Below are 26,289 nucleotides of genomic sequence, written 5' to 3' on the forward strand. Positions count from 1 at the left end.
AATAAATTTAATTATTGTTTAAAAACAATTTATTTTGTCAGGCTTTATATTACTTTATTAAGTTGTCCTCGACCTAACATCTTCATTAACATTTTCTTTGAACTATGTTGGATTAAAATGGCGTAGTGTTTTTTTAATTGTGTTTTTGAAAAACCATAATTAACTGGTTAGACAAGGTCTATTTCTTTGAATTTTATCTTTATCACTAGGATGATAATCCTAATTTTTTTTCTTAAACAAGGATCTACTAACAAATTTGCTAAATCAATCTCAGCACGAGCTCGTTTAGAATTTGATTAGAATTCAATGGAATCATTGTTGTTCTCCATAATCTTAGATAACTATATTATATATATTTCATATTAAAATATGTTGCAAAAACTATATATATTCATAACCAATTAATTTAAAATAACAATCTAAAAATAAAAGTTCAATCAATGTAAAGGTTTAATTACATACCTCTGAATCTCTAGAAAAAAGAAAAAGAAAAAAAGGCTAAGCAATTAATTTAAATTGTTGAAGATTTCATAAAAATACTGTCTTATTGTGTTCCAATTGCAAATCAGTGTTTTAAAATATAATATATACCTATTTAAAGTTGGTTAGGTTTTCTTTTTTCTTTTTAAAAAGAAGTTGAAGTCTCGTACTCCCAATCCCAAATCCCAATTGTAAAAGTCAAGGCTTTCAACTTTTCAAATTTATTGAAAAGTTACGCTTCCAAAGAATCAAACTTGTCCCAAAGGAGTGTGTAACGATGTGTTTTTGAACTTTAGTTAAATGCACGTTTTGTTTAAAGCTCAAACGATGCGTTTGACCTAATTCTGAAAACACAAGACAGAACGTTTGCTTGGCCACATGAGTCATGAATCTCATTCCTATTAGAAAATATTTGACCCTTGATGAGCATTTGAGAGTGGGCAACCAGGACTTGTTAGAGAAATTCTTCCATTTTGGGAGGTAAGGGGAGCATTTGACCTCTGTCAACCCCCATTCCCTCCGTCTCTAATTATACAACCCAGACCTAAATAACACCAAATTGGCTATTGTTTGACGTAAAAAATGCGAGTTAAAACTAATCAACATTCAACTATATTCTCCAGTAAGATCGGAAAAATAAAAATAAAAAACGACTTAGGTTAGTCGTCTTGATGTCCCTTGCACTTTCCATCCATGACATAGCAAAAAAATAAAAATAAAAATGAGAAACTACACTTACGATATAAGATTCTCTCATCCACCCATTAAAAAAAATTAAAAAGGTGTGTATGTGCACTGTTTAATTATTCAATCTAGTGTTGCTTTTTTGTCATTACTTAAAAAGCCGGGACCAAGCTGATAGTCCCATTCATTTATTTATAGACTTATAGGGAAAAAGCACTTTGCTAGGCACGTAAATTGAAAGCCACATGCATTCACTCATTACCACCGAAATTTTGATTCTCAGGGACAAATATATGAACCGATTGATTGAATAAATTTGATTTAAGGTAACATCTTATGTTAGTCTTCATAGAGAAATATATTCAAGTTTGAAAAAAAGAAGTTAAAGATGGAACAAATTGGTAGCTTCTTAAATTTAAAAGACCAGGTGCTCTTTGTGATTGTACTAGAACTCTAAAGCAGCACTTACCCAAAAACAAAGAACAAGTTTGTCTTACTTTAGGCCAAGTTTGTTTTAGCATAAAATGTTTTCGGATGAAAATTTCTAAAGTTTGACTCGTACGAAAAATTTACAGAATTTTCCTTATATTTTCATATAATCTAAGTAGCTACTAAATAAATAAAGAGACGGCAAAGAGGAGCTATGGAGAAAGAGAATGTGTGGAAACAAGTTTTCAGAACTTGGATTGAGATCCAATGCAATTGCCTATCCCGTATTGCTTGCAATTTGAGCACACAATTGTGAGAGGATCCTTATAGAACTCACCTGCCCGAGCAGTTGCACTGGATAGCGTATCTTATCATTCCCCTTGCTAACGTGTTTGGCCTACGAAAACTCATCAAGATCGCGTTTTTTTCCATTTTCCTCCTGAAACTGAACAACCCATGAACATCTCTTTGAAAAGGAAAATAGACAAGTAAATAAACCTAACCCACTAAGCCTCTCCAACCAAAAGATTTGATATTGCCGAATTAAAACATGGTATAAGCAAAAAAAAAAAAAAAAAAAGTATAGAAAAAAAATATATGGTATTTTACAAACTTCCTAAATCAGGAATAACAAAAAGATTCCGACGAAATTCAACTTTTTTCTTGTTCTCTCTACAAAGAAACCATGCACAAAATGTTTTACACTGAATCAGCATATATATATATATATATATCTCACTAGTAAATATCTATCACTATGAAACTGAAGACCCAGGACAAGCAACAGTAGGAGTGTACATACAGGTATAAGAAGTTTTGGAGCGAGCTGCATACTCTTTACGGCTGTGCAGTTCGACATGAAGGGTAATGTTGATAATCGTATCAAAATACTTAAGCAAGGAGAGAAGATGAATTCCCTGCTTCAATATTCACATGCCACATCTGATATGACACCAGCAAGCAACAAGCAAACCACGAACTGAAAAAAATGACAAGATTGCAGAGACTATATTCATGGAGAGCATGCGGCAAATAGTGCACGCAAAAAGTAAGAGAACCGTCTAGGAGGTGGTATCAGGTTAACACATGAGCTCCAACAAGAAAATGTAGGCTTTCACTCTAAAGTATCCCCAGCCCTAGAAGAGCAAACCCTGAAAAGAAAAGAAAAAATTCATTGAATTTCAGATTTCCTGAATAACATACATTTCCTGATAAAGGAATCTGAAAGTTTGTAAGAGCACCTATAAGTAATAAGCCATTGCATTAAGGGGAAAAATTTACCACGGAATGTTATGTACACGTCTGCCCATGTGTGTATGCATATTTTATTTGCACACCATCAGGAGATGGAAAGGAAATGGACTTACTTAAAAACCCTCAAAATTGTTGACTTTCAAGAATTTTTAACCATTTTATTCTCTTTTCTTGTATATGATATTGAAACAGAGGCTTGCATTCAGTAAATCATGGCTTGAACTCAAAGTTATCGATTCTATATTTGAGCAGAATGCTTGACCATAAATACATGCGCCTTTGGTCTAGAGAAATCTGCATAATGAGCACCTCATGCAGTTGCAAGAATCTTTTTCCTAACTTTACACCATATTAGGGTGTTCTCCTGCAAGACCCCAATTTATGGTGCATTTAAACACAATAGCCTTTAACAAATTAAATGGTACTGATTTACAAGTTAAAATAATCGAAGGACCCTCCAGACCAACAGACTGATATGTCCAGTTTCTTTTGGTATCCAAACTCATCCAGCTCCCCCCGCCCCCACCCCGGGTGGGACACTGCATGCAAGTACTGTGTGTGCATGGGTGTGAGGATGGATGTGGGAGAGTCCACCAAACGGGAGACATTTCAGTTTAAGACAATTATTACTAGATGTGAAGGAAGTAGAAAATAAATGATCAAAACTCTCAAAAAAAAAATCTCATATCAGATAAAGCAAATAATAAGAGCAGAAAAGGGATTTTGGAAGAAATAATTGTTTATTATCCACAAATATACAAAACAAGTAGATGGTAAAATGGAATGGACCATTAATTTAAATAAACATGAGGGCTAAAAGTGGAGGCAAAGGGAGGGCAGGGGAGAGTGGGGAATAAGGAGTTGCTACATTGAAGTCCAAAAAAAATAAAATCAATTTGAGAAGCACCATGGCAAAGGTTTAACTATCAAAAAAACTTAAATATTCAGAAAAGGCGCGAAGAAAGTAATGCTTCCTGTGCATGGAAAAAAGGGACAGGTCTGTCCACTAATGCAATCAGTCTTCCGGAAAGAGGGTTTTAGATTGAATCTAATGTGTATGACAATCTATACCTGCATATACATGTATTAATACATGTATCTTTAGCATAATAAATATAAGCGTCTCTCGGGGGGGAATCTTAAAAATTATCTTGCAACACTTCTCCTTCTAGCACTGACCGGGTTCCAGACTCTATACATCATGTTACCACTCAGCAGAATAAGAAGTCACTATCCCCTGGGGTACAGACCACTTCCCTAAGGAACATGAAGGTCAAAGCGACAGGAGTTGTGGATAGGGAGTGGAATAATGAAGTTGAAAAAATAACATTAATGCAGAAAGTGCCTTAACAGAAGATTAAATATGAAAAGAAATTATCCAAAAAAAAATGCAAATAAAGTAATTTAGGTGGAATCCAAGGTGTATGATGATATCTGCTTTTGTGTTTGTGAGAGAGAGATGAGAGATAGTAAAGCAGATAGTAGCTATTAGTTTACTTTCTGAATTTAATAGCTTTCAATGATTTAAGACCTTTATTTATTTTTTCTTCGGTTGGTAAAGTTGCCACCTGAAATTGGTGTTGAGATGGATATTTTTCATTCAAGACAGTTTCGGTTAAGACCAACTGAAATGAATTAGATTTGTCTTAAATTCAACACTTCCAAAGTTTTTAATATGCATTATTCCCAGCTGGTTTGCAACATTGAAAGAATGATGGCATATGGTTTAATGAATATATGGCCCGAGAGAGATACATCAGGAAGCCCAGCCAAATTAGTTGAAAGTGGAGCTTTATTTGGCACATTTGAGTTCATACGGGAAAAATAAATGTTCATCATCACTTGTCCTGAGAAATTGACTTCACCAGCATCAATTCCACAATCATCACGACTGCGTCTTCAGCTAGTTTAAACTCACTCCAAATGCTTTTCTTTGAACACATCCAGCAATATTGTAATAATAAAGTAATAAGTTATTTGAAAGAATGCAGATAACAAACAAAGCAAATGAATTTGTTTCCTTCTCTGTTTTCACTCCGCAAAAGAACGGAGTTTAATTTAATGGAAGTATGGCAGAGAATGCAGAAATAAATGGAAATGGGAAAATATCAATATTAGGAATAATCAAAGGGAAAGATGATGTACAATTTCTGAATATAAAACTATGCCTGAGAATTTTTTTTTTTGATAACGTAGGAGAACTTTACTCAGATTAATTGCACGTCGCAAACGCATACTGTACAACAATCCTCACCGTTAATCAAACTCCTACGGATAACTAATCCCACCCGCCAGAACCAGTTACCAAGTAATCTAGGAGCTTTCACCCCTGACGGGCTAAGCAGTTAACTATGCCTGAGAATTTGATCTCTATATTATGCTTGAATTAAGAGAGAGAGAGAGAGATAAGCAACAGAGAGATTAAAATGAAGGCTACAGAGGATCAAGATGCTCACCAGAAAATTTAACGGACATATTGACTTCCAAATTAGTAGAGGCCCAACATCCTGAGCTCTGTCACATGGCTGGGATCAAGTTCGGGGACATTCTTATTATCTTCTCGGTCTTCTACCACATACTCCTGAAGTTGAACATTACCCAAAACCATAAGTACAAATGACATATCTAGGGGCCAGGCCTCAACGCTTTGAGATAAAGTTTTCAGTTAAACTTCTAATGAGTATCACCCAATTACAAATGGGTATGAATAAACTTTGCATGCTAACGTCATAAATTCAAAGAACAAAGAGGATGCCTGTTTTAGTAATAAGTGAGATTTTCAAAAGTTAGTCCAATGCTGCCATAATGTAAAATCAGAAAGACAGCTAACCCCCACTATGGAGGTCAGGTATATACCTTGAATTCTAGCTTATTTCTTATGGCTTTCTTTCCAAAAGGCCTTACTCCGTGAATATTTAGTTCAATTTTCTGGATTATTATCATTATCCAAGGCATCATAAAGACTAGGCGTACTCAGCACTCAACTTAAGTAGTAACTTAAAACACAACATTCAGCCATCACATCCAACAGCAGTAACTCAAACCTCAGCTGTTATCAACATAAGTAAACATTTGATGCAAAATATTATCTACATTAAGTAGAAGAACTACTAAACCAAACAAACAACCATGGTAAATATTTTTATTCTTCATGACTATACTGAAATGGGAAAGTTAGACACGTACTATCCAAGAGACCACCTTGAAAGAACATTTAATTGAGAGTACCTAAAATGGTCCTCCCAAACATCATCCTCTCCTCCACATAAATACCATCCTCTCCTCCGGTCTCCACAAAAGCAGAAGCAATTTCACATTGGGAAATTGACCCCACATTACATGAAAAGTGGGGCCCACTCAACTTCCTCACTAGAACAATTCCAACAACCCACTTTGACTCCACAGTTTCACAGCAGTCACTATATAAACTGTTACAGCCTCTTCTCCAACACCAAACCATGTAACATTCTGAGAATGCACCCTGTCCTAGAATCTTTCCTAATCTATCAACCACCAGGGATACGCCATTGGAAAAACAGCAAAACCCTAAAAAGGGGCTATGATCTTACTCCACCAAAGCAGAAACAAGGACAACACATTATTACCCAAGTAAGGCTCCAACAACAAACTCCTGAATCCCGATCTTAGTCAGATCTAGAACTCTTGACTTATTATGTGCAGACATCTGATAACATCTGATTATCATGTTCTTTAAAGAAAATCCATCTTAATGATTAAAGATATCATGCTACTTTATAGCAGCATATTACTACCAATAACAGATGCCTAAATCCCAATAGTGGGAGCCATCCTCTTTGCTAGAAACACCTGGCATTCCTTCCTTCTCACCAGCCATCCTTGAAGAAAAATAATTAGATATATATAATAAGAACAAATCAAACTCTGCTATAAAACACATGAACGATGTATTGCAACAGCTTAATGGACCTTGCAACTCTTTTATTCAATGCCCCATATTATATGTAGCATTGCAAGCAATCCCGCAGGGTGAATGTCATAATCATACCCAAGAAACCATCCAAAATAAGGTGCACAAAACAAAAAGGCTTACAAAATCGTCTACTTTTAATTTGCAATCAACAAATTAAGGGCATGTTTGGGATTGCGTTTGAGGGGCCTAAAGTGCTTTTAACACTCCAAAAATCCGTTTGAACAAAAAAAAAAGAAAAAGTACTCATTTGGTAAAAAAATTAAAAGCGCTTTTAAGGGTCTAAAAAGCCTAAAAATGGCCAAAAAACACTTTTGGCAAAAGCTTAAAAATGAAGCTTTTGCTCAAAAGCTCTTTTTGACTCAAAAGCTCTATTTCTCAAACGCAATCCCAAACATGCTCTAAGTCTCAAAAAAAAAAAAAAAAGTTAAGTCAAAACTCATACAACTATAACTTACCGGGCCAAACTTTTATGACTCTTCACTTCCACTAATCAGAGTACTCATTTTAATTTTTTCTTTCAACTCTGATGTCCACAAAAGTTAATCAATCAAATCAATATATAATTAGTCATTCTGACATCTTTATATATATATATATATATTGGTAAATAGCTCAAAGCAAAATTGGTAATAACTACATAATGACTGATAGTAAGTATAGCTCAACCAACTAGTCACAAGAACTTAAAAGGAAAACAGATCTCAGTACATATCACGGAATCCTCAAGTCCTAGAGGGACCAAAAAAGTATCAAATATAGTTGAAAAGCAGCAGAGAAAGCCACATCTAACTTCATGTTCATCAGCACCATTATGTGCCTTCATTTTAGTTCAGAATCCATCTAATTTCCTTGCATTTGCTTTTCATTTTTGTTTTCATTCACAGACCTATTGTATGATATTTCTCCTCATGTTTTGGACCCAGAGAGGGAAGGGAAGCAATCCCACAAACTCCTTTAATTCCTGAGGTTGAAGAATTCTAGAATTTGAGCTCTATTGCTTATGGGTCATAATTTTATCTTCCTGTTTGACCTGAAAAAATGATTAGACCAGACAGAGTTATAGTAACTGCACCGCCCATCTAGGGCGGGTGGTTATCAACCATTCTCACTGCAGGTTAGTAGCTATTTATGCCCAAACTGCATCACGGTGACCACCTGTCCAGTATGAGCCTTTTTTGGGGACCGTCTTAAGACTGTTTTGGGCCTGTTTTAGCGTTTTGGTATGAAACCCTAAACCAAAATGACACCATTTTGGTATTGAACACCAAAACAACATTGTTTTACTATACCATATATTTTTTATAAATAATTCATTTCATTAATGAGCGCAGAGGAGCACAAAACCTAGTACACAGGATGTATTCAAAGAAAGTCTCCCTTACATGCTAAAAGAAGAACAAAAATCCACAAATTTAGAATAGTTAGAAAATTGAGAGATATTATACACCACAATCCAACTAAAAAGCGATTTGACAAGGGTGTTCTTGAGCTCTTCCCTTGTCTTCTCACGATCTTCAAAACATCTAGCATTCTGCTCTCTCCATATACTCTACATTAAGCACAACGAGGCTACCCTCCACACATCTAGAACTAAGCGTCTACCCACTTGACCTCACCAACAATCTAACACATGTACCACCCTTGCAGGCATAACCCAATGGACTCTGAATAGGGTGAAGATCACTTCTCCTACACATGCAACACCATTCCACCACTATAACTCTTCTCTTTCTCAGATTATCAGATGTCAAAATCTTTCCATGACCTGCTGTCCACACAAAAAAGCTCACTTTCAAAGGGACTTTAACTTTCCAAACATTACTCCAAGTGACTCGAATTAAGGGAAGAAAAACACCTAATAGAAGATTCTATGCATTATGTTTAGCAGTCCAAATGACAATTTAAAAGAAGTGTAAAGTCTGTCAAAATCTGATGCATTAGCTAAGTCATAGTCAAACTCAATAGTCTTGATATTTACCAAGTATTACGTATTAATTAAAATATTAGTGCCACTTACTGCTTAGTAAACATAATTTCGGACTCTGGTATAATTTTTAAATCTATAAAAAGATGAGAAGGGCTTTAATCTTTTTCTCTTTTTCCATTTCTTCCTTTTCCTTTTCTTTTCTTCCCTGTTATTACTCTTGTATACTCCCTTTCTAAGGAGAGCCTCTTCTTTTACTCGTCTTAATAAATTAAATTACTAAACAACAAAATAGAGCAATAAGCTCCTAGTAGAAGAAGGTTATTTTCACTATTGAAAACTTATGTAAACGCTGAGGCCTTTGTTCCCTTTATATGTTTTTTTAGAGACTAAGGCTCTGCTGTATAGGAAAATCAATCTCTTCATTAAGAAATGGCAACTTGTTCCCTCCTCCATTCTTGCTTGCTGAGAACTTCAGTATTCCGTCAAGAATACATCAAATAAGCCACCTTTGGCTGCATCAGCCAAAGTCAGACCAGGAATATGGTCAGATTTTATGGAAATCTGTCTTGTCTGCTACATAAAAATGCCTTTAGCTAGTCTTGTGTCACCATGGCCTTAGAAGAAACCTGGATTCTGTATATGGTCCTATAATTCAGCATTATTACATGGAGTATTTTATCTCCTGAATGTGGCGCATTTTAAAAATCAAAAGCACCATGGGGATTTGTGAATAAAACATTAAAGTCATGCCGCCACAAGTCTAATGATTTCCTAAGTTCGTGAGACCTAAGAAGCAAAACAGTTTGCACATTAACTTGATCTGCAAATCAACTTCAGCATCTTCAATAAACCAAATTCTTCAATTGTTTTGAACCTAGACATCTGTACATAGTTGTGTCCCATCAAAGGTGGAATTGTTTTATTGGAGAATGTGGGAAATCTATAGCTATTAATAAAATTGTTGAGAGCTAGAACTTGATGGATTAATAAACTGGAACGTCCAGGCGATGAATGAAGTTGTCAAAACCTAAAACCCATTGATTAACAGAACTATAGATTTAGTGCAGGAACTAGAAAATGATGACAGATTACTTGCTTAACTGTAGTCAAATGAATATAAAAACTATAAATAAAAAGAACAATAAGATCATTATCAACATCATGAGTCTCATCTTTCTCAGCAAATGTTCCCCAAATTTTAGAGAATCACATTATACGCTTGAAGAATACATCTCCCAACATTAACAATTTCAAAGCCGCCCTCCCCACCAACCCCTACCATTTGATACAGGGACCAGAGTCTCCGAAAGGGCACAATAATTAGATCCTCCATCCTTTTCTTAAACTTGGTCATTATGAGGCCAAAAGAAGAAGGGGGAGACAAAATTCACTAGTTTCCCACCTTGGTAGTAGCTAAATAAGAAATCCTAACAGATAGATAGAACAGGCCCCCCCCAAAAAAAAAAAAATAGGCCTATATGCAAAGAGACAATTTACATGTAATTAAAAATAAATCAAAAAAATCAAAAGATGGCAGAAAGAAAAAATAATAATAATAATAATACTCCAGTTCATTTCATAGGTTTTACTAACACGTTATTCAACAAGAAAACTTCAAAATGAATGATTTGACAAACTGTTATATTCTCTAAGAATGAGATACCAGACCTTTGTTAGTTCTTGTTTGGCAAGAACATGGTAATGGCGTTCATTGATCCTCTGTCCACATATTATGGCTATGAAGAAACCATAGAGCAAACCAACCAAAACGATAGCTAAAACTGCACAATACCAAGTTGGTAAACTAAACCATAATTTGTGAAAGCATGCCAAGCAGACATTCATTTAATCTTCCAAATAAAATAACAAGACGGATCATAAATATACAAAAAAAATTCAAAAGTGAAAAGTGATACATTCAGTTATATAGTACATTGGTAAGGGATTTTGAATGGGTGTGAAAGATTGATGGCGCTAGATTTGAGGGCAGGGTACAGCCAAATTGTGGATCGCTTGAATGTTATGAAAAACAGACGAACCTAGCTCTGATACCAAAATTGATGTGGGATAACCAGAAAAAAAAAAAAAAAAAAAAAAAAAAAAAAAGGTTGAATTGAAAGGGGACAAGCAGAGAAGAGAAGGGGAAGCAGAAACAAGCCACAGGAAAGAGAAGAAAAGAGGGCGAAGACAACAAACATCCTATCACAATTTTAATTCCTCAAAAGCTCCTTACTACAATACAAAATTATGCTTAAATAGACTAGAGATTAAAACCTAACCCTAGTGACACTTGGGCTATCCCACTGAAATAACATAAAGCCCAACTAAATTAACACAACCCAAATTCTGAAAAATAAAATAACATGACACTGAAAAATAAAAGAACATAATATATTAGGGCCCAAACACACATATAATCACTAGCACCCGTACCTGGTGTCCCCTTCATTTATGCTTTTTAATGATATTTTGATTACTTATCAAAAAAAAAGTGAGATGGAGATCAAAACAAATATCCTGAGCACGAACCACAAAAACACCAGTACCCGAGGAATGGACCAAAATCATTCAAAATTTTCTCCAATATCAAAATACAAGTCTTCTATCATCAACCAATATTACCAACTATAGTTTTGTCATTGAAATGTCAAAAATTAATTAGCACAAGGAAAAAGTTTCAGCATGTTCCATACCCTTTATGAGAGTACATTGCATGAAAATAGAGTTAAAAAAACCCATATTTACTCTTTTATATTCCTTAACAATACTTGTAAGAGAACAAGATATTTAGTTATACAAGAGAACACCTAATTAGGAGAAGAAAAAAAACAAGAAATTTAGAAAAACTAATCACTAACAGAGCTAGTCAAGCAGCTGTTTAAGTGAAAAGAGTAAAGAAGAAAATGACGTGAGCTCCTCCAGAGTCCTCAAAGCATCTTGCATTTGTTTATCTCCATAAGCACAACATGAGGCAGAAAGGAACCATCTGCCACACAATAGCACTTCGAGAATGACCTTCCATCCACCAACAACCAAACAAATCCGCCACACTACTAGGCATGACCCCAGACAGCCCAAAACGACTGAAGATAGCATGCCATAAAGTACATGCAATCTCACAGTGAAGAAGAAGATGATTGGCAGTCTCCCCATCCGATTTGCACAAGCAACATCTATTGATCACAATAAGATCTCTTTCTAAGATTGTCAAAGGTAAGAATCTTCCCTAGCATTGCCGTCTAAACGAAGAAAGCAACTCTTGAAGGAGCCTTTGTTTGCCAAATACTCTTCCAAGGGAAGGACTAGCCTCTTTGTAGGCAAGAATATTGTAGAAAGATCTAAACATCGAATTTCCCCTTGCAAGAAGGAACCCACCATATCTTATCCTCCCCTTCCCTTCTCATTCTATGGGAATACAGCAAAGTATAGAAAGAAGCTAGAATTTCCACTTTCCAATCGTGAACCAAAGAAATGAAACTAACATTCCACTGAAGGGAACCACTCGAAAGATCCATGTTATCAGCAATAGGTGCGTCCTTCACACTAGCTATGTTGTATAAGCCCGGAAATGCTTCCTTGAGAGTCGAGGCTCCACACCACACATCATCCCAAAATCTAATCTTGGACCCATCTCTTGGATCAAATACGGTGTGGCTAGAAAACAACTGTCATCCCCTACTAATATACTTCCAAAATCCCACCCCATGCGGCCCAGATGTGTCAATGGTGCACCACCCACCCCACTTAGAACCAAACTTGGCGTCCAAAACAATTCTCCACCAGGCTTCTCTCTCATGCACATAACGCCACAGTGAGTTCCCTAACAAAGCTTGATTGAACACTCTCAAGTTCCGAATCCCTAATCCACCCTCAAAGAAAGGGAAACAAACCTTGGCCCAGCTAAACAGATGATACTTGAACTCTTCGCTTATCCCACCCCATAAAAAATCACATTGAAGCTTCTCTATTCACTTAGCCACAGTAGCAGGAATAGGAAAGAAAGACATGAAATAAGTAGAAATATTGGAAAGAGTACTCATGATAAGAGTGACTCTACCACCCTTGGAAAGATACATCCTTTTACAACTAGCCAATCTGCGATTGATCTTTTCCACAATGTAATCCCATATGGACTTGGCCTTAAAGCAAGCCCCCAAAGGGAGGCCTAAATATTTCAAAGGCAAGGAGGCCATTCCACAACCCAAGACACCAACAAGTCACCCACATTATCCACTGTGCCTACCGGAACCAAAACTGATTTGGCTAAGTTCACCTTCAAGCCAGAAATAGCTTCAAAGCATACAGGTAAAGCTCAAATGGATCGAATTTGATCAAAATTCATCCCACGGAAGACTAAAGTATCATCTGCAAACAATAAATAAGAAATGTTAACCTGCTTAGACAGTCTAGCTCCCACTGAGAAACCTGAGATAAAACCACTATTGATAAAAGCAGTGATCATTTTGCTAAATGCCTCCATGACAATGACAAATAGAAAAGGACATAATGGATCACCCTGCCTCACCCCTCGAGAGTTGCTAAAGAAGTCGGATGGAGGGCTGTTAATCAACACAGAGAAACGAACTGATGATATGCAATGCGCTTATCTATAAAATCATTTCTACCCAAACCCACACCTCCTAAGTAAATACAAAAGAAACTTCCAATCAATATAATCATAGGCCTTCTCCATGTCCGGTTTGCAAAGCAACCCTGGTTCACCAGATTTGATACGACTATCCAAACATTCATTAGAAATAATGAACTGAGTCCAAAATTTGTCTTCCTTTGACAAAGGCAGTATGAGGCTTTGAGATAATCCTATCCACAACCCTTCTTTTCCTATTAGCAAAAACTTTTGCAATAATCTTGTAAATCCCACTCACAAGACTAATATGACGAAAATCCTTAAAATCAGAAGCCCTAGGCACCTTCAAAATAAGAGAGATAAACGTGGCATTAAGGCTTTTTTCAAACTTACCACAAACATAGAAATCTGAAAAGACCGCCATAACCTCAAAAGGAAGTTCCAGCCGAGAGGCCTCACCTACATCCAAAGAGTCAAAGGCAAGATCATCCAACTTTGGTCTCCAATTGCGACGTTCAAAGAACAAGGACTCATAGAAATGACAACATCGTCCCTAATAACAACTTGATTGGACGAAAGAGAGCCATTAATAGATAAAGACTCAATGGAACTGAATCTTCTATTCAAATTGGCGATCCAATGAAAGAACTTAGTACACTTGTCACCCTCCTTAAGCCAACGGATCCTGGATTTTTGCCTCCAACTGATTTCCTCTTGTAAAAGAGAAGTCTCCAACTGACTAATAATCAATCTTTCCTTGTCCTTCTCTTCATATACTAAGCCTCTCCCTTCCTAGGGGTGCCATGGAAGTGATAAGATGACCACCAGAACCTCACCCTACCCACAAACCCATTAAGCCACGTCTCTTGCCCCCCCCCCCCCAAAAAGGCAACCACAGTCAAGCAAGATAGGAAAATGATCCGAACACAATCTAAGCATCCTCTTTTGAAGCAAACCGGGATATCTGACTTACCAATCAGGAGACACTAAAAAGCGGTCAATCCTAGACCAAGAAGAGATGTTAGACCATGTAAAAGTCCCCCCCCACCCTTTCGCCGGGGAAATGGGTAACATTGAAGTCACCACCAATACACCACGGCATATCCCACCAGCCTAATAAGACTAGTCAGTCCCTCCCATAGAAAACGTCTGACATTATCAAGATTCAGACCATAGACCCCCGCAAAGGCCCAAACAAAATCGTCCTCCACATTTCTAAAAGAACAAGCCGCAACAAACTCTCGCACACAAACCCCTAACTTCGTGACCACCCTTCTATCCCACATCAACAAAATACCACCTGATGCCCCTCTGGAAGCAACATAACACCACTCGACATAAGGACAACCCCACAAGTTTTTCATGCAAGAAATGAAATCCATTTTAGTCTCTTGAAGACACAAAATGTCCACCTTTTACTGCCTAAGAAGATTTCTAACCCTCAAATGCTTACCACCCTCGTTCAACCCTCTCACATTCCAAGAAAGAATCTTAGGCTTCATGAATAATCTCTATGAGCCCTCCCCTCGATCCTATCCCGAGAAACACTTCCACTATGACGTCATAATTAATGGAAGAGAAGAGATTATTGAGTTCTCTCGTATCTTTCTTTCCCACATTTGGAACCGCAACTATAACACCTCACCCCCAATGACACAATACTGTCCGCTTTTGGCTCTCCCAAACCAGACTTCCCAAGAGGTCACCCATCCTGGTACTATTCTAGCATGAGCTCGCTTAATTGCGGAGTTCTGATAGGATCATGACTATCGCGGTTTTAAAACCCGTTGGTGTCATGAAGGGTGCAAGTATACATATAAGCACATTTCCATCCACACCCAGGCGATGGACGCCACAATCACCCCCTCTTGGGACCCAGCGTCCCCACTAGTGACCCTTCTGGGCTTGTGCATGCTCCCCCCATCTCAGGCTGGGCAATGGCTTTGATATCATTTGTAATGCCTTACCCCCAATGGCACAATATTATTCGCTTTTGGCTCCTCCAAACAAGACTTTCTAGGAGGTCACCTATCCTGGTACTACTCTCGCATGAATTCATTTAACTGCGAATTTCTGATGGGATCATGACCATCATGACTTTAAAACGCGTTGATGTCATGAAGGATGCAAGTATACATATAAGACATTTCCATCCCCACCTAGGCAATGTGGGACGCCACAGCAACTGCTCCCTTCTCTTCGCTATTTGCAATAATATCTGCAAACAAAGCCGACAACTTCCCTACATACCCATCACACGAGAGGCCTACATAATGACTAAACTCCTCTACTAGCTGCAAAGTACTCTCTGAAGATAGAGGCCCCTCCTTCCTGAAAAAACTTCAAACTCGACAACATAATAGCGGGGTAGGCTCCTCCACCACATACAACTCCAACTCCTATCCCACCAAATCTGTCTCCATTACAAGCGGAGCTGATTTCTCCAGAGAATGTGGAGAATTAAACACCTCCAAACTGGCTTGGGCACTCTCACTATCCATAGCAATGCCCAAGTCCAAGGAATCTTCCAAAGAATACTCCACCAGCCACTCCACTCCCTCTACAATCCCAATCTCCACCTGTAACTTCTCCAATGTTTTCCTCAAACTAACGTATTCGATACTGCCAATCGTGACTTTGCTATTGTCAAAGGAATTCTTCACGGCAGGTACGACATGCCCCTGCGTAGCCGCCTTAGCGGAATGGAGCCACTGCCCAACAAGACAGATTTTGCGAGAGGAAGGATCTTCGCTGAAATGACCTTCAGAGCATGAAAGTGCAGTGCTTCACTTTCCTGCACAACCATCTTTGCCTTGTCACTACCCAACGCAAGAGACTTGGCTGAAGGAGGAAATTTCACCGGAAAAATAGAGTAGACCGCCGAAACTTGGAAACCCGTTGCTGGAATCAAGGGATTCTTGCTGGGCATCGTTGTCTTCATCACAGCGTTGCTGGAGGTACCTCCCAAAAGGTATACAAGAGATGCTACCACCCTAAAGATGTCTAAAATCAAAAAAGTTAACAAGATCTAAGATATTCAAAGAGTAAAAGTTAGGAACATGGATAATAGCCGGGGGTAGAACTAGGTATAGGCTTGGGAACAACTGCCTAGTTACACTGGCTGGTAAAGGAAAAAGGGACAAGTAAATAGGTAAGCTAGATAACCTACTCTTGATTAGGGTAAGGTGATCACCCCAAGATAAGTAAATCTTCTTCCAATTAGCCAATCTTCTTTCTATTTTTTCACCTGGGTCCCATATGGCTTTAGATTTAAAAGAAGCACCCAATGGAAGTCTCAAATAAGTCAAGGGCGGAAAGGAAATGTCGCAGTTCAGAATACCGGCCAGCTCTTTTTGATGGAGAACTTCCCCCACTGCGACCAATACCGATTTTTGACGATTAACCTTCAGGCCCAAAATTGCCTCAAAACAAGGAAATATATGGCCCAAATTATACTGATATTCCAGCAGTACTCTTACATCAATGGATTTTCTTTTTTCCTTTAAGGTTAATCCACTCAACTAAACCCCAATTCAACTAAACTAGAGTCAGCTCCATGAATTCTTTTCAATTCTCTGAAGGATTCATTCATGGTCCATGACTAAATTTTACACTGGCCTTCAACCTACGGCATACCCTCCTCCTTTATCCGGGCTTGGGACCGGCTGTGTAAAAAGATTAAGACACCAAACATTAACACAGGCGGAGTTAATGTGGTGATACATACAATTGAAATTTGAAAATTGAATAAAGTTATATCTGACTTTTATAATGGACAAATTACAGTGCAGTTCTCTCTCTCGTGTCCTTTTCGAGGCGCTGGAACTGGAGCCCCAGCGGTGGCGCGTGTAGGCGCGTCCCGCTAGAGCTCGGTTTTCTGTTTTCGTGGGATGCGTTCGTGTAGATTAGGATGGAGCGACGGTTTTCGGTGGAAGCTAAAACCTTCTTTTTCTCGACGAAGGCTTCGAAGCTTCGTTTGGAGGAAAGAAGGAAGGGTTTTGTAGGGCTTATTCTGGTGGGTCAGCAAAGTGCTTCTTGGTTGGCAGCTACGGTAGAAGAGGCGTCTCAGTCTCAGGTGAAGGAAGATTTCGTCAAAAAATTTAGCGAGGAAGGGAAGTCTTTGTCGGTGAGCGGGGGTAGTAACAAAGCTGGGAGATTCCTGGAGGTGGTTGCCTATCTGGAGGACGAACGGAAAGGTATCATCTGGATCCCAGAGGCCCGCTCTGGGCGGGGTTGGCGGAGGTTCGTGGTTGAGCTGCGTTCGTTGCTGGCTGCGCAGGCGAGTTCTCCAGGGTTTTCGAATTCTGCGAGTTCCTCTCCGGGGACAAAAGATGGACGGTCTTTCGCCGAAGCGTTGCGCTCTTCTTCCTGCGAGGTGGCGGACATTGCTGGGGCGCGGCCTCTTTCGTCGCAAGAGCTTGACTTGTTCCCGGTGGCGAGCGTTTTCGAGATGGGGAATGCTGGAGTGGAAATACGATTCGCGATGGATTGTTATGAAATGGAGAAAGCTCATCCCTTGATTGAGCAAAGCTTCTCTTCTCCGGTGGCGGCGGCAGCTAAGTTGAGAAGGAACAAGACGATGAGGCGTTTAGGGTTTTTCTGCGATAAGCTGGACCGGATCCTTCGCGGGCTGGGTGAGAAGCCCAAAGGTAAGAGGATTAGGGTTGGTTCTTTGGGTTATGATGGGCATAATTCCGGGTCGGTTTCCGGGTCGGTTTCCGGGTCGGCTGTGGTTCAAAATCCCGTTTGCGGCCCTGTTTTGGATCCCGATAAGTTCAGCGATCGGTTTTTGTCGCACTCGGATAAGTCTTCGCCGGAGTCTCCTGGGTTTGCTGAGAATGGTCAAATTGGGGATTTTGGACGGAAATCTTCACCGGCGACTCCTGTGTCTACGGCAAGGCTTTGGCGCAGTTTGAGGGATGACGCTACTGCTCCTACGGTGGTGGCTACTGTTTCGTCGGTGGCTTCTGTTTCGCCTGTGAATCATTTCTCTTTTCCTCCGGCGATTCCTGCGGTTGCTTCTACTTATCCGGCGAGGCTTCAGTGCAGGATGAGGGATGAGGCTTCTGTACCTCCGGTGGTGGCTACTGTTCCTCCGGTGAGGGCTATTGTTTCTCCGGTTTTCTCTTTTCCTCCTGCACCTGCCAAAGCTTTGATAGAAAAACAATCCTATGTTTCCAAGTGTTATACACGGAGAGCGAAGGATAAGGAAGCTAAACAGCTTCATAAGAAAAAGATGCCGATGGGGGTGAAGAATTTGGAATGCTCCGATATCTTTGAGGCTAGGGGCAGTGGCTCGAGTAGGGTTAGGGATGTGGGGTGATCTTGTGTAGGGTTAGCCTTTGTGTAGGGTGTTTCTTGTGTAGGGTGTTTTGATTTCGGGGGTTCTTGGGTGGATCTTTTTGGGTTCCTTGTGGGTGCTCCTTGGGAGCTTAGGGTTTTTATTGGGTGTTTAGCCGCTCTCTTTTATACTCTATGTGTAATCGTGTTGCGCCCTGTTTGGGTTTTTGATATATACAAATTTACCTATCAAAAAAAAAAAAAAAAAAAAAGAATGGACAAATTATAGGAGAGTGGAAAAGGCAAAGACTACTTTTATTGGATTAATAAATCACAAACCATAATGGAAATATTTGGAAGACGGCCCCAAAATCTAGAGAAAGTAATATCTACAATGCAACCCTGACTTTTGTAACAGATATACATAAGGTTAACATAAAAAGAAAACAAATAAGGTATTGGAAAATTATGCACCGGCGAGAATGATCATACCAGCAATATGAAACCACACACATATGCATATATTTACTCATAAATATTTGTGTGTAAATGTAAATTATACAGGTGTGTACATATTTATGAATGTCCTATATACAAACATAAGTTGGAATATCTTTGAGCTTGTGTAGATGGAGAAAGAGAGGAGGCGCGGGGGGGTAGGAGTTCACTTAATAGCCAAGAGTTAACATACCAGCCATTGTATAAAACCCATATGGATGTTCTTCATATCCAAACATTTCTCTTAGTTCGTCTCCATAAAATTTGTATACAAGCACCCCCAAGAATGCCACAATCTGTTAAAACAACATATCCCAAAAATTTCATCGAACAAGTATTCAAACAAGGAGAAATTGTCCAACTAGATTTACATGCATACCAAAAATCTACCCCAATATCTAATCAAAATAATCTCTTCTAAGTAAATGTGAAGAAAAAATGCATGTCAACAGTTGCCCATGGAACTTCAAGAATAACAACCCCGTAATAAGGAAATCAAGCTATTTCTGTTGTTTCAATTTGATAGTATCCACAAAACATGAAAAACATATAAACTGCATTTTAGGTATCCAAGGGAGCAAAGATTTACAATACAAACAAAGAAAGTTTGAGTTTAAGAAATTAGCAGGCTCCAAATAAAATTATGTCTATTTTTTTAATTGGGAGATGGATTTCTTTACTTTGTTCTTCAATCAATTGTATTCCATCAAACTGAGATGGTGCGGTGATGACAAGCTTTGTTAGGCGCCCTCCAAGAGAGTTGTTTGATGTAATATCATTTTATAATGTCTTAATTCCCCATGATATCACTCATTTCCCTTCGAGGAGTATTTGACGGAATAAGGCCCCTTGAGAGTGGCTTTCTTTGCTTGTTCAGCCACTTTAAGCAATATCCTCACTTTGGATAACTTAAGAAAGCATCAGATCATTGTGGTAGATTAGTGTTGCATATGCAAGAAACCGTAGACCACCTTTTACTCCATTGCGAGATAGCTAGTGCCTTATGAAACTCTATCTCCCGTTTCTTTAGATTAGCGTGGGTCATGCCCTGTCCAGTGATAGATCTCCTCGCTTGTCAGAGAGGACAGTTTGGTAGTCCTCAAAGTGAAGTTGTTTGGAAGATGATTCCGCCCTGCTTGATGTGGTGTGTATCTAGAGAAAAGAAATGAGTGGAACTTTGAAGACAGTGAGAGGACGGGGATAGAATTAAAGCTTTCTTCAATACCCTATACCAATGGATGGCTGAGTGTTTTCCTATTTCTAGTTTTCATTAATTTTTTTATCTTTTTCAATTTATGATTAGATGTTTCTCTTGTATACTGTGTACTGGGAGCGTCCTTTTGCATTTTAATTAAGTTCATTTACTCATTAAAAAATTCTAATTGTAATCAAGTTTAAAGCAACCAACCTGACTTTAAATTATACAGAAGCTCAACCCAAATGATTTCATATTATGGAATTACCAAGTTTCATGATATTCAGCCTCCAAATTTTCCCAATCTCATGGGCAACATATGTCCTACTCTACGGTTAGTGTTCTTGCAAAAGACTTAATATTGGTTGCCTCCTTCATAAAGCACACATGATTAACTGCGAGGTCTTGATTAAGAGTCTGTTTAGGATTGTGTTAGAGAGCTTCAAAAGTACTTTTTGTACCTAAAAAGTTATGCCAAACAAAAGCTGGCATGTTTGGTAAAAAGTTCAAAAGTACTTTTTTAACTTTTTAACCATAAAAATAGTTAAAATGCACTTTTGGCAAAGGCTAAAAAATGAAGCTTTTGCCAAAAAGCGCTTTTTAACTTAAAAGCTTTATTTCTCAAACATGCTTTAAGTTGCAAATCCAATGCCATTAGTACTTGGTGTTCAAATTAGAATAAGTCACAAGTCAACACTGGACATATCCATAATTCTCTTTAAAATTAAGCACCATGGTTGAGGCTATACATGAACATAGCTACTCATGAACAAGCTCGGGCTTGGCTTGGAAAAGCTCAACTCGAGATCGCTTCATTTATTACATGAACAGAGCTTAAACATATTTTCAAGATCATTTATAAACAAGCTGAACATGCCAAAGCTCAGCTTGGTTTAGACTAGGCTTGTAAACAAAGCTCGTAAGAGCTCGACGTGGCTAGGTAGGCTTGTTTTATATATATAATACATCTATATACTATATGTTATATACATTACTATTTGTGTACTATCTATGTAACATATGTGTGTGTGTGTACTGTAGAAAAGGTTTTATTGGCTCAAAAAAACCTGTGTGGGCGACACTTCCATTACCTCAGAATGCCGTGAGCCCACCGAAAATCGAGCCATAAGCTCTCTCTCTGCTGTTGCATTCATCATTCTGCTAAACACCTCCATCACCATCACAAATAATAAAGGGGACAAAGGATCCCCTTGTCTAACTCCTCGAGAGCTACTAAAGAAATCTGCAGGCGTTCCATTAATGAGCACGAAGAAACGTACCGAAGAGACACAGTGATGAATCCAACCTCTCCACCTTTCCCTGAAACTGCATCTCTCTAACATGTATAATAAAAAGTCCCAGTTAACATGATCATAAGCCTTCACCAAATCCAACTTGCAAATAAGACTTGGTTCCCTATATCGAATCCGGCTATCCACACATTCATTCGCCATTAAAATAGGATTGTTTGGGAAGTTGGAGAGGTCAAAGGGGTAATCGTACAGTTATGCACATTTAGAGAATGGCTCCTCTGTGTAATGTGGTGCTTATGGAGAGAAAGGAACGCTCGGAGTTTTGAAGACCGTGAACTTGGACTCATAGAGTTGAAGAAAAGGATGCTCCAAACATTGTTCTTGTGGAGAGTAATGTGGCATTCACCACAAGCGTTGGGAATTTTTAGACTTATGTGCTTCATTTTCAGCTTAAAAGCATTTGTATATGTGGGCTCTTTTGTATACTTCTTGTGTATATGGGTTGCGCCCCTTTGCACTTTTATATATATTGATATTATCTATCCAAAAAAAAATTGATATTACCTATCAAAAAAATATATATGTGTGTACTATTTATGTACCATATATATATATATATATAATTGCTAATATATAATATGTTAATTTATATATAATACATCCATATACTATATGTTATATACATTACTATTTGTGCACTATCTATGTAACTAATTATATAAATGATATAATATATTAGCAAATGGCTGCTTATGTCATGTTGCATTTGAAAATCTTAATGAAGCCATATTAAATGACCATAAAGGAATCCAATCAGCTCCTTTAGTTGTTTCCTCGTGAGTTTTCCACGTGTTGTGTCTCAGTTTTCCTTAATTTAGTCAAAATGTCTTTTGCACAAGATATTGGGATATGGAAGCAAAAGTTGAGTCTTAAGCATGTTGACTTGCAATTTTCCTTGCAAACTTACTTGGGAGAGGTCCCACATAGAAGAGAAGAAAGGTGATCCCACAAGAGAAAAGCCATAAAGCCGAGTGTTGGTCTCTTCGTCCCACACCAAAAAAAGAAGACAAAATTCCTAAAGAGAACTATTATAAAAAGGAAGCTAGTGCATCTTTAAGCATGAGAAACACAAGTGTGCACATCCCAACAAAATTTATTGTTAATATTTTAATCACTTGTTAAAAACAAGAAATGTTAAAATAATCTCAAACAAGCTTGAGCTCGAGCTAGAGCTTTGTTTCGCAATTTTCTGACAAGCTCAAGCCGAGCTTGAGCAGAGTTGCTTGAGCTCGAGCTCTTACAAATCTTTCTTGAGCCGAGTCCAAACAGGCCAAGCTTGGTTCAGCTCGGCTCAATTCAGCCCTAACCATGGTAAAGTACATTTGAAGCAGTTCTATGTTTAAATATCTTATTAATAGAAGTTCTAGATCTAACTCCCAAGACTCTGGTGGGCTTTTTCTTGGAAAAACATATAAAAAACAGAAGTTATATTAGTTGGAGTCCTTCCTTTACAGCTACCTGCAATTCTACAACTAGTTCATCTGAGTTTCTGAAAAAGGCTCTTTTCTACCAAAAAGACAATATATCAGCAGGTTTTCTTCCATAAAAACTGCTTAAATTCATACCAGAATATCTATTTGCCATATGTCCATAGCAACTGCAGCGCATATCAAACCCCCAAAAAAACCAAATGGACTTTCCTGCAATGTTCGCAAGAGCCAATTGGAGGGGAAAATAAAACAAATACAAATACAAGCATGTCCAATAGTAGTACTCTCTAATAACTTCATGATAGAGCAGCAACAAATACTATGTGCTACAGTGATATTTATGCTAATCCAAAGTACCAATACAGTGATAGTTAGTTATGCTAATCCAACAAAAGTCATTATCATTTATGTACACAAAAGCAAATAATTGACAAACATTTATGAAATGATCAATTATCATACCAGCTGTACGATTATAAAAATGAATGCATGATCCCTAGCAACAAGAAACTGGAATTTCAATCTCAACCACCAGCGATCAGGTGGGACATTTGCACGTAATATGAACATGGCCCTGCACTCTGTACAGTGAGCAAAAGCAAAGCCCTCCTGCGACAAAGAAGGGAGAGAATAATCAGTTCTGTGCCTAGGTGCCAGACAAATAAATTTATTACTTTCAAATTAGTGAAATATCATGGATATTACTACTGCAAATAAAAGTAAGATAAAACAACGTCAGAAAGATTGACTTAATAAACCGCAATCTCATGAGTCCACAAGCTGCATTCTAGGATGCCAAAAAAAATCACCTTAGTTGACCTCCAATTATCAAGACAAGATCTATGGACATACTTCTGGGTGCCTTTGCAATGGCATGGTGCAATTAAGTCTTCTCCTGAAAATGTATAAAAATATGCCCAAGATAAGAATATCACCTAGCCCCCTCACTAGTCACTGCCCAACCCCAAAAATAAAAATAAAAATAAAAATAAAACTGACGAATAGGAAAGGAAAAGCAATAAAAATGCACTGATTAAGGTTCACATTTCAAACAGTGGCAATAAAACTGAAGATACGAAAAAGATAACAAACATGATATGTAGTAAAAACCTCCACTATCAAGGCATATGCGGCATTGTGGTTGGTCTGTATTCCCCAGATGGCGACTTTCATCAAGATGAAGATTTTGTGAATCGTCATTAAAGACAGAAAAATCCCCTCCCACAGTTGTAATCTCACATGACAATGAAGATGAAGAAGATTCTTCAGATCTTTGCAAATCCCCGGGTCGACTTAGGATGGGTTCAGTTTCTGAAATATCTTCCCTATGACTATCATTTGAGACTAATTGCATGGCGAAGAATGTTGAATCAGGACAACACTACGACATTAATTGCCAGAGCAACAGTTACTCGTGACCATTTCGACAGAAAATAACGAACCTACAAAATAAAGGAAAAATAACATTAATCAGGATTAGAGGACCTGCATCAAATGTCAAAGTGTAATTAACCAACCACACACCAACGAGTATGTCATGTGCCAAAATTAAATTAGAGACACAAATACCCCAAAATGCATCAAGGTATATTATCCATTTCATCAAGGTATAAAAGTTAAAAAATAAAAATAAAAAAATAAAAAAAAAAAAAAAAAAAAAATGAAATTAAAACAAAGACAAAAGTCAGTAGCAAAACTATGAAAAAGTATAAACAAACATGGTAATGCACTGCTTCAATTAAAACAGAGTCCACAAAACTAATGAAAAATGAACTGATCAATTGAACAAACTAGATCATACCTAATTAATAAATGAGAACGGCTTATTTGTTGTATGTGATGAATCAAGTACATAGACTTCTTCAAAATGTTACAATCTAAAAATGTTTAAGGGGAAAGCATAGCCAAAAATTAGATATAATCTAGGTTTCCAAGAACTAATTTTTCAGGACAATCAAAAGGGCAAGAGTAAAGCACACATGTCTGTGCAAGCATGAGTTCATTGAGAAGTGCGCCTGGCTAATTCTTCTCTCCGTGAGGTCAGAGAGGGTAAGAAGGATAAGGAGGTGAAGGGAAGGAGGAGTTATGCGGAGGTATTGGGGTTGACGGTGAATCCAACGGAGGAGTGCTTTGGTTATTATCCAGAGCCGATAACTAGGGTGCCCAGGTGGTTGAAAGAGTCTTCTGCAGGGATGAACAAGCCAGCCCAATAAGCTGTCAAACCATCAGTGGCTCCGACGAAGAACCATATTACGGCGAGGCCCCTCCGCGGTCCTGTAGACGCTGGAAAGCGATACCCAAAGGTGGGGGAAGGCGCGGGCAAATTTCCTAGGCGCCGGCGAGTAGCTGTCAACTTCCGGCGAGGCTGTTTGCATCGAGCGGTGGTCCTGAGCGGCTGAAGGGACAGGATGGCGCTGGTATTCACGCTGGGTAGGCCAATTTTGGTGGAAGTCTTGAGATATTAAACGTAAAGGAGACGTTATGTAGGTTGACACAGGAGATTGACGTCAATGACGTGGGATCGGGAAAGATGGACCTGGTACTTAAAAATGCCGAGGTAAGTGGGCTTGGGCAAGGAGTCGGGGGCCCTATTGTCCCTTGGGTTATAGCCCAAAAATGGAAGGAGAAGGTTGGAGTTGAGGGCAAAGGTCCACGACCCATGAAGAAGGTTCAAGACTAAGAAGAAGGTGGCCTTATTTAAGCCTAAGGCTGGTGTGGGCCTAGGTGTGGGCCGAGACAGAGGCCCAGGGTGTTCTGGGTCCAATGGGAGAAGACCCAGGCTTTGCTCATTCCTGTTGTAGGAGAAGTCACAATCGCACATGGCAAGGGACCCAGGGACATCGTCTTCCGGCATTGTCAATTGGGATAGAGAGTTTTCACTAGCCCGAGGGAAGACCAACGACATGGGCCTACCAAATAAGGAAGGGGTCTTGCCAGCAAACGTGTTCGTGAAGGATGGAGGGTGCTCCGGTGAGCTGGGCTCAACAGAGGAGGCCAGAGAGATTTCCGGCGGGGATGTCTCCGTCAAAGCCAACTGGGTGCAAGGGGATCTATTGGCCGGTGTAAAGACCGGCGGCCTGGGCATACCGAAAAAGGCCGCATTGTTGCTGGTGACGATGACCGAGAAGGCTAGGGAGGTTTCCAGCGGATTGGGTTCAACAAAGGTGGTCGAAACACCTCTGAGGATGCTGGTTTTTGCAATCCAGATCAATGGTGAGGAGCCCGACGGCTCACAGAAGGACGGAGCACCATTGAGTCT

General features: G+C 38.7%; 1 protein-coding gene across 6 annotated transcripts; it reads right to left on the bottom strand.

Annotated features, from left to right (window-relative positions):
* Positions 1-1,566: 1,566 nt before the first annotated feature.
* LOC132186613 (uncharacterized) lies at positions 1,567-25,528 on the bottom strand. 6 transcript variants are annotated; one of them, XM_059600597.1, is made up of 10 exons: positions 25,010-25,525; positions 24,141-24,472; positions 23,840-23,925; positions 23,493-23,639; positions 23,166-23,240; positions 19,286-19,388; positions 10,395-10,507; positions 5,304-5,428; positions 2,396-2,744; positions 1,567-2,038 (listed from the first exon to the last, which is right to left on the bottom strand). In XM_059600597.1, exons 2-8 carry the CDS (start codon positions 24,382-24,384, stop codon positions 5,336-5,338), a joined length of 861 nt encoding a protein of 286 aa, XP_059456580.1. In that variant the 5' UTR covers positions 24,385-24,472; positions 25,010-25,525; the 3' UTR covers positions 1,567-2,038; positions 2,396-2,744; positions 5,304-5,335. The 6 variants fall into 6 exon arrangements, with proteins under 6 accessions (XP_059456580.1, XP_059456581.1, XP_059456579.1 ...); XM_059600598.1 differs by having other exon boundaries at positions 1,567-2,032; positions 24,832-25,525; XM_059600596.1 differs by having other exon boundaries at positions 24,832-25,525.
* Between the last annotated feature and the right edge of the window lie 761 nt (positions 25,529-26,289).

Source organism: Corylus avellana, chromosome ca7, assembly GCF_901000735.1.
Source record: "Corylus avellana chromosome ca7, CavTom2PMs-1.0".
Lineage (NCBI taxonomy): Eukaryota > Viridiplantae > Streptophyta > Magnoliopsida > Fagales > Betulaceae > Corylus > Corylus avellana.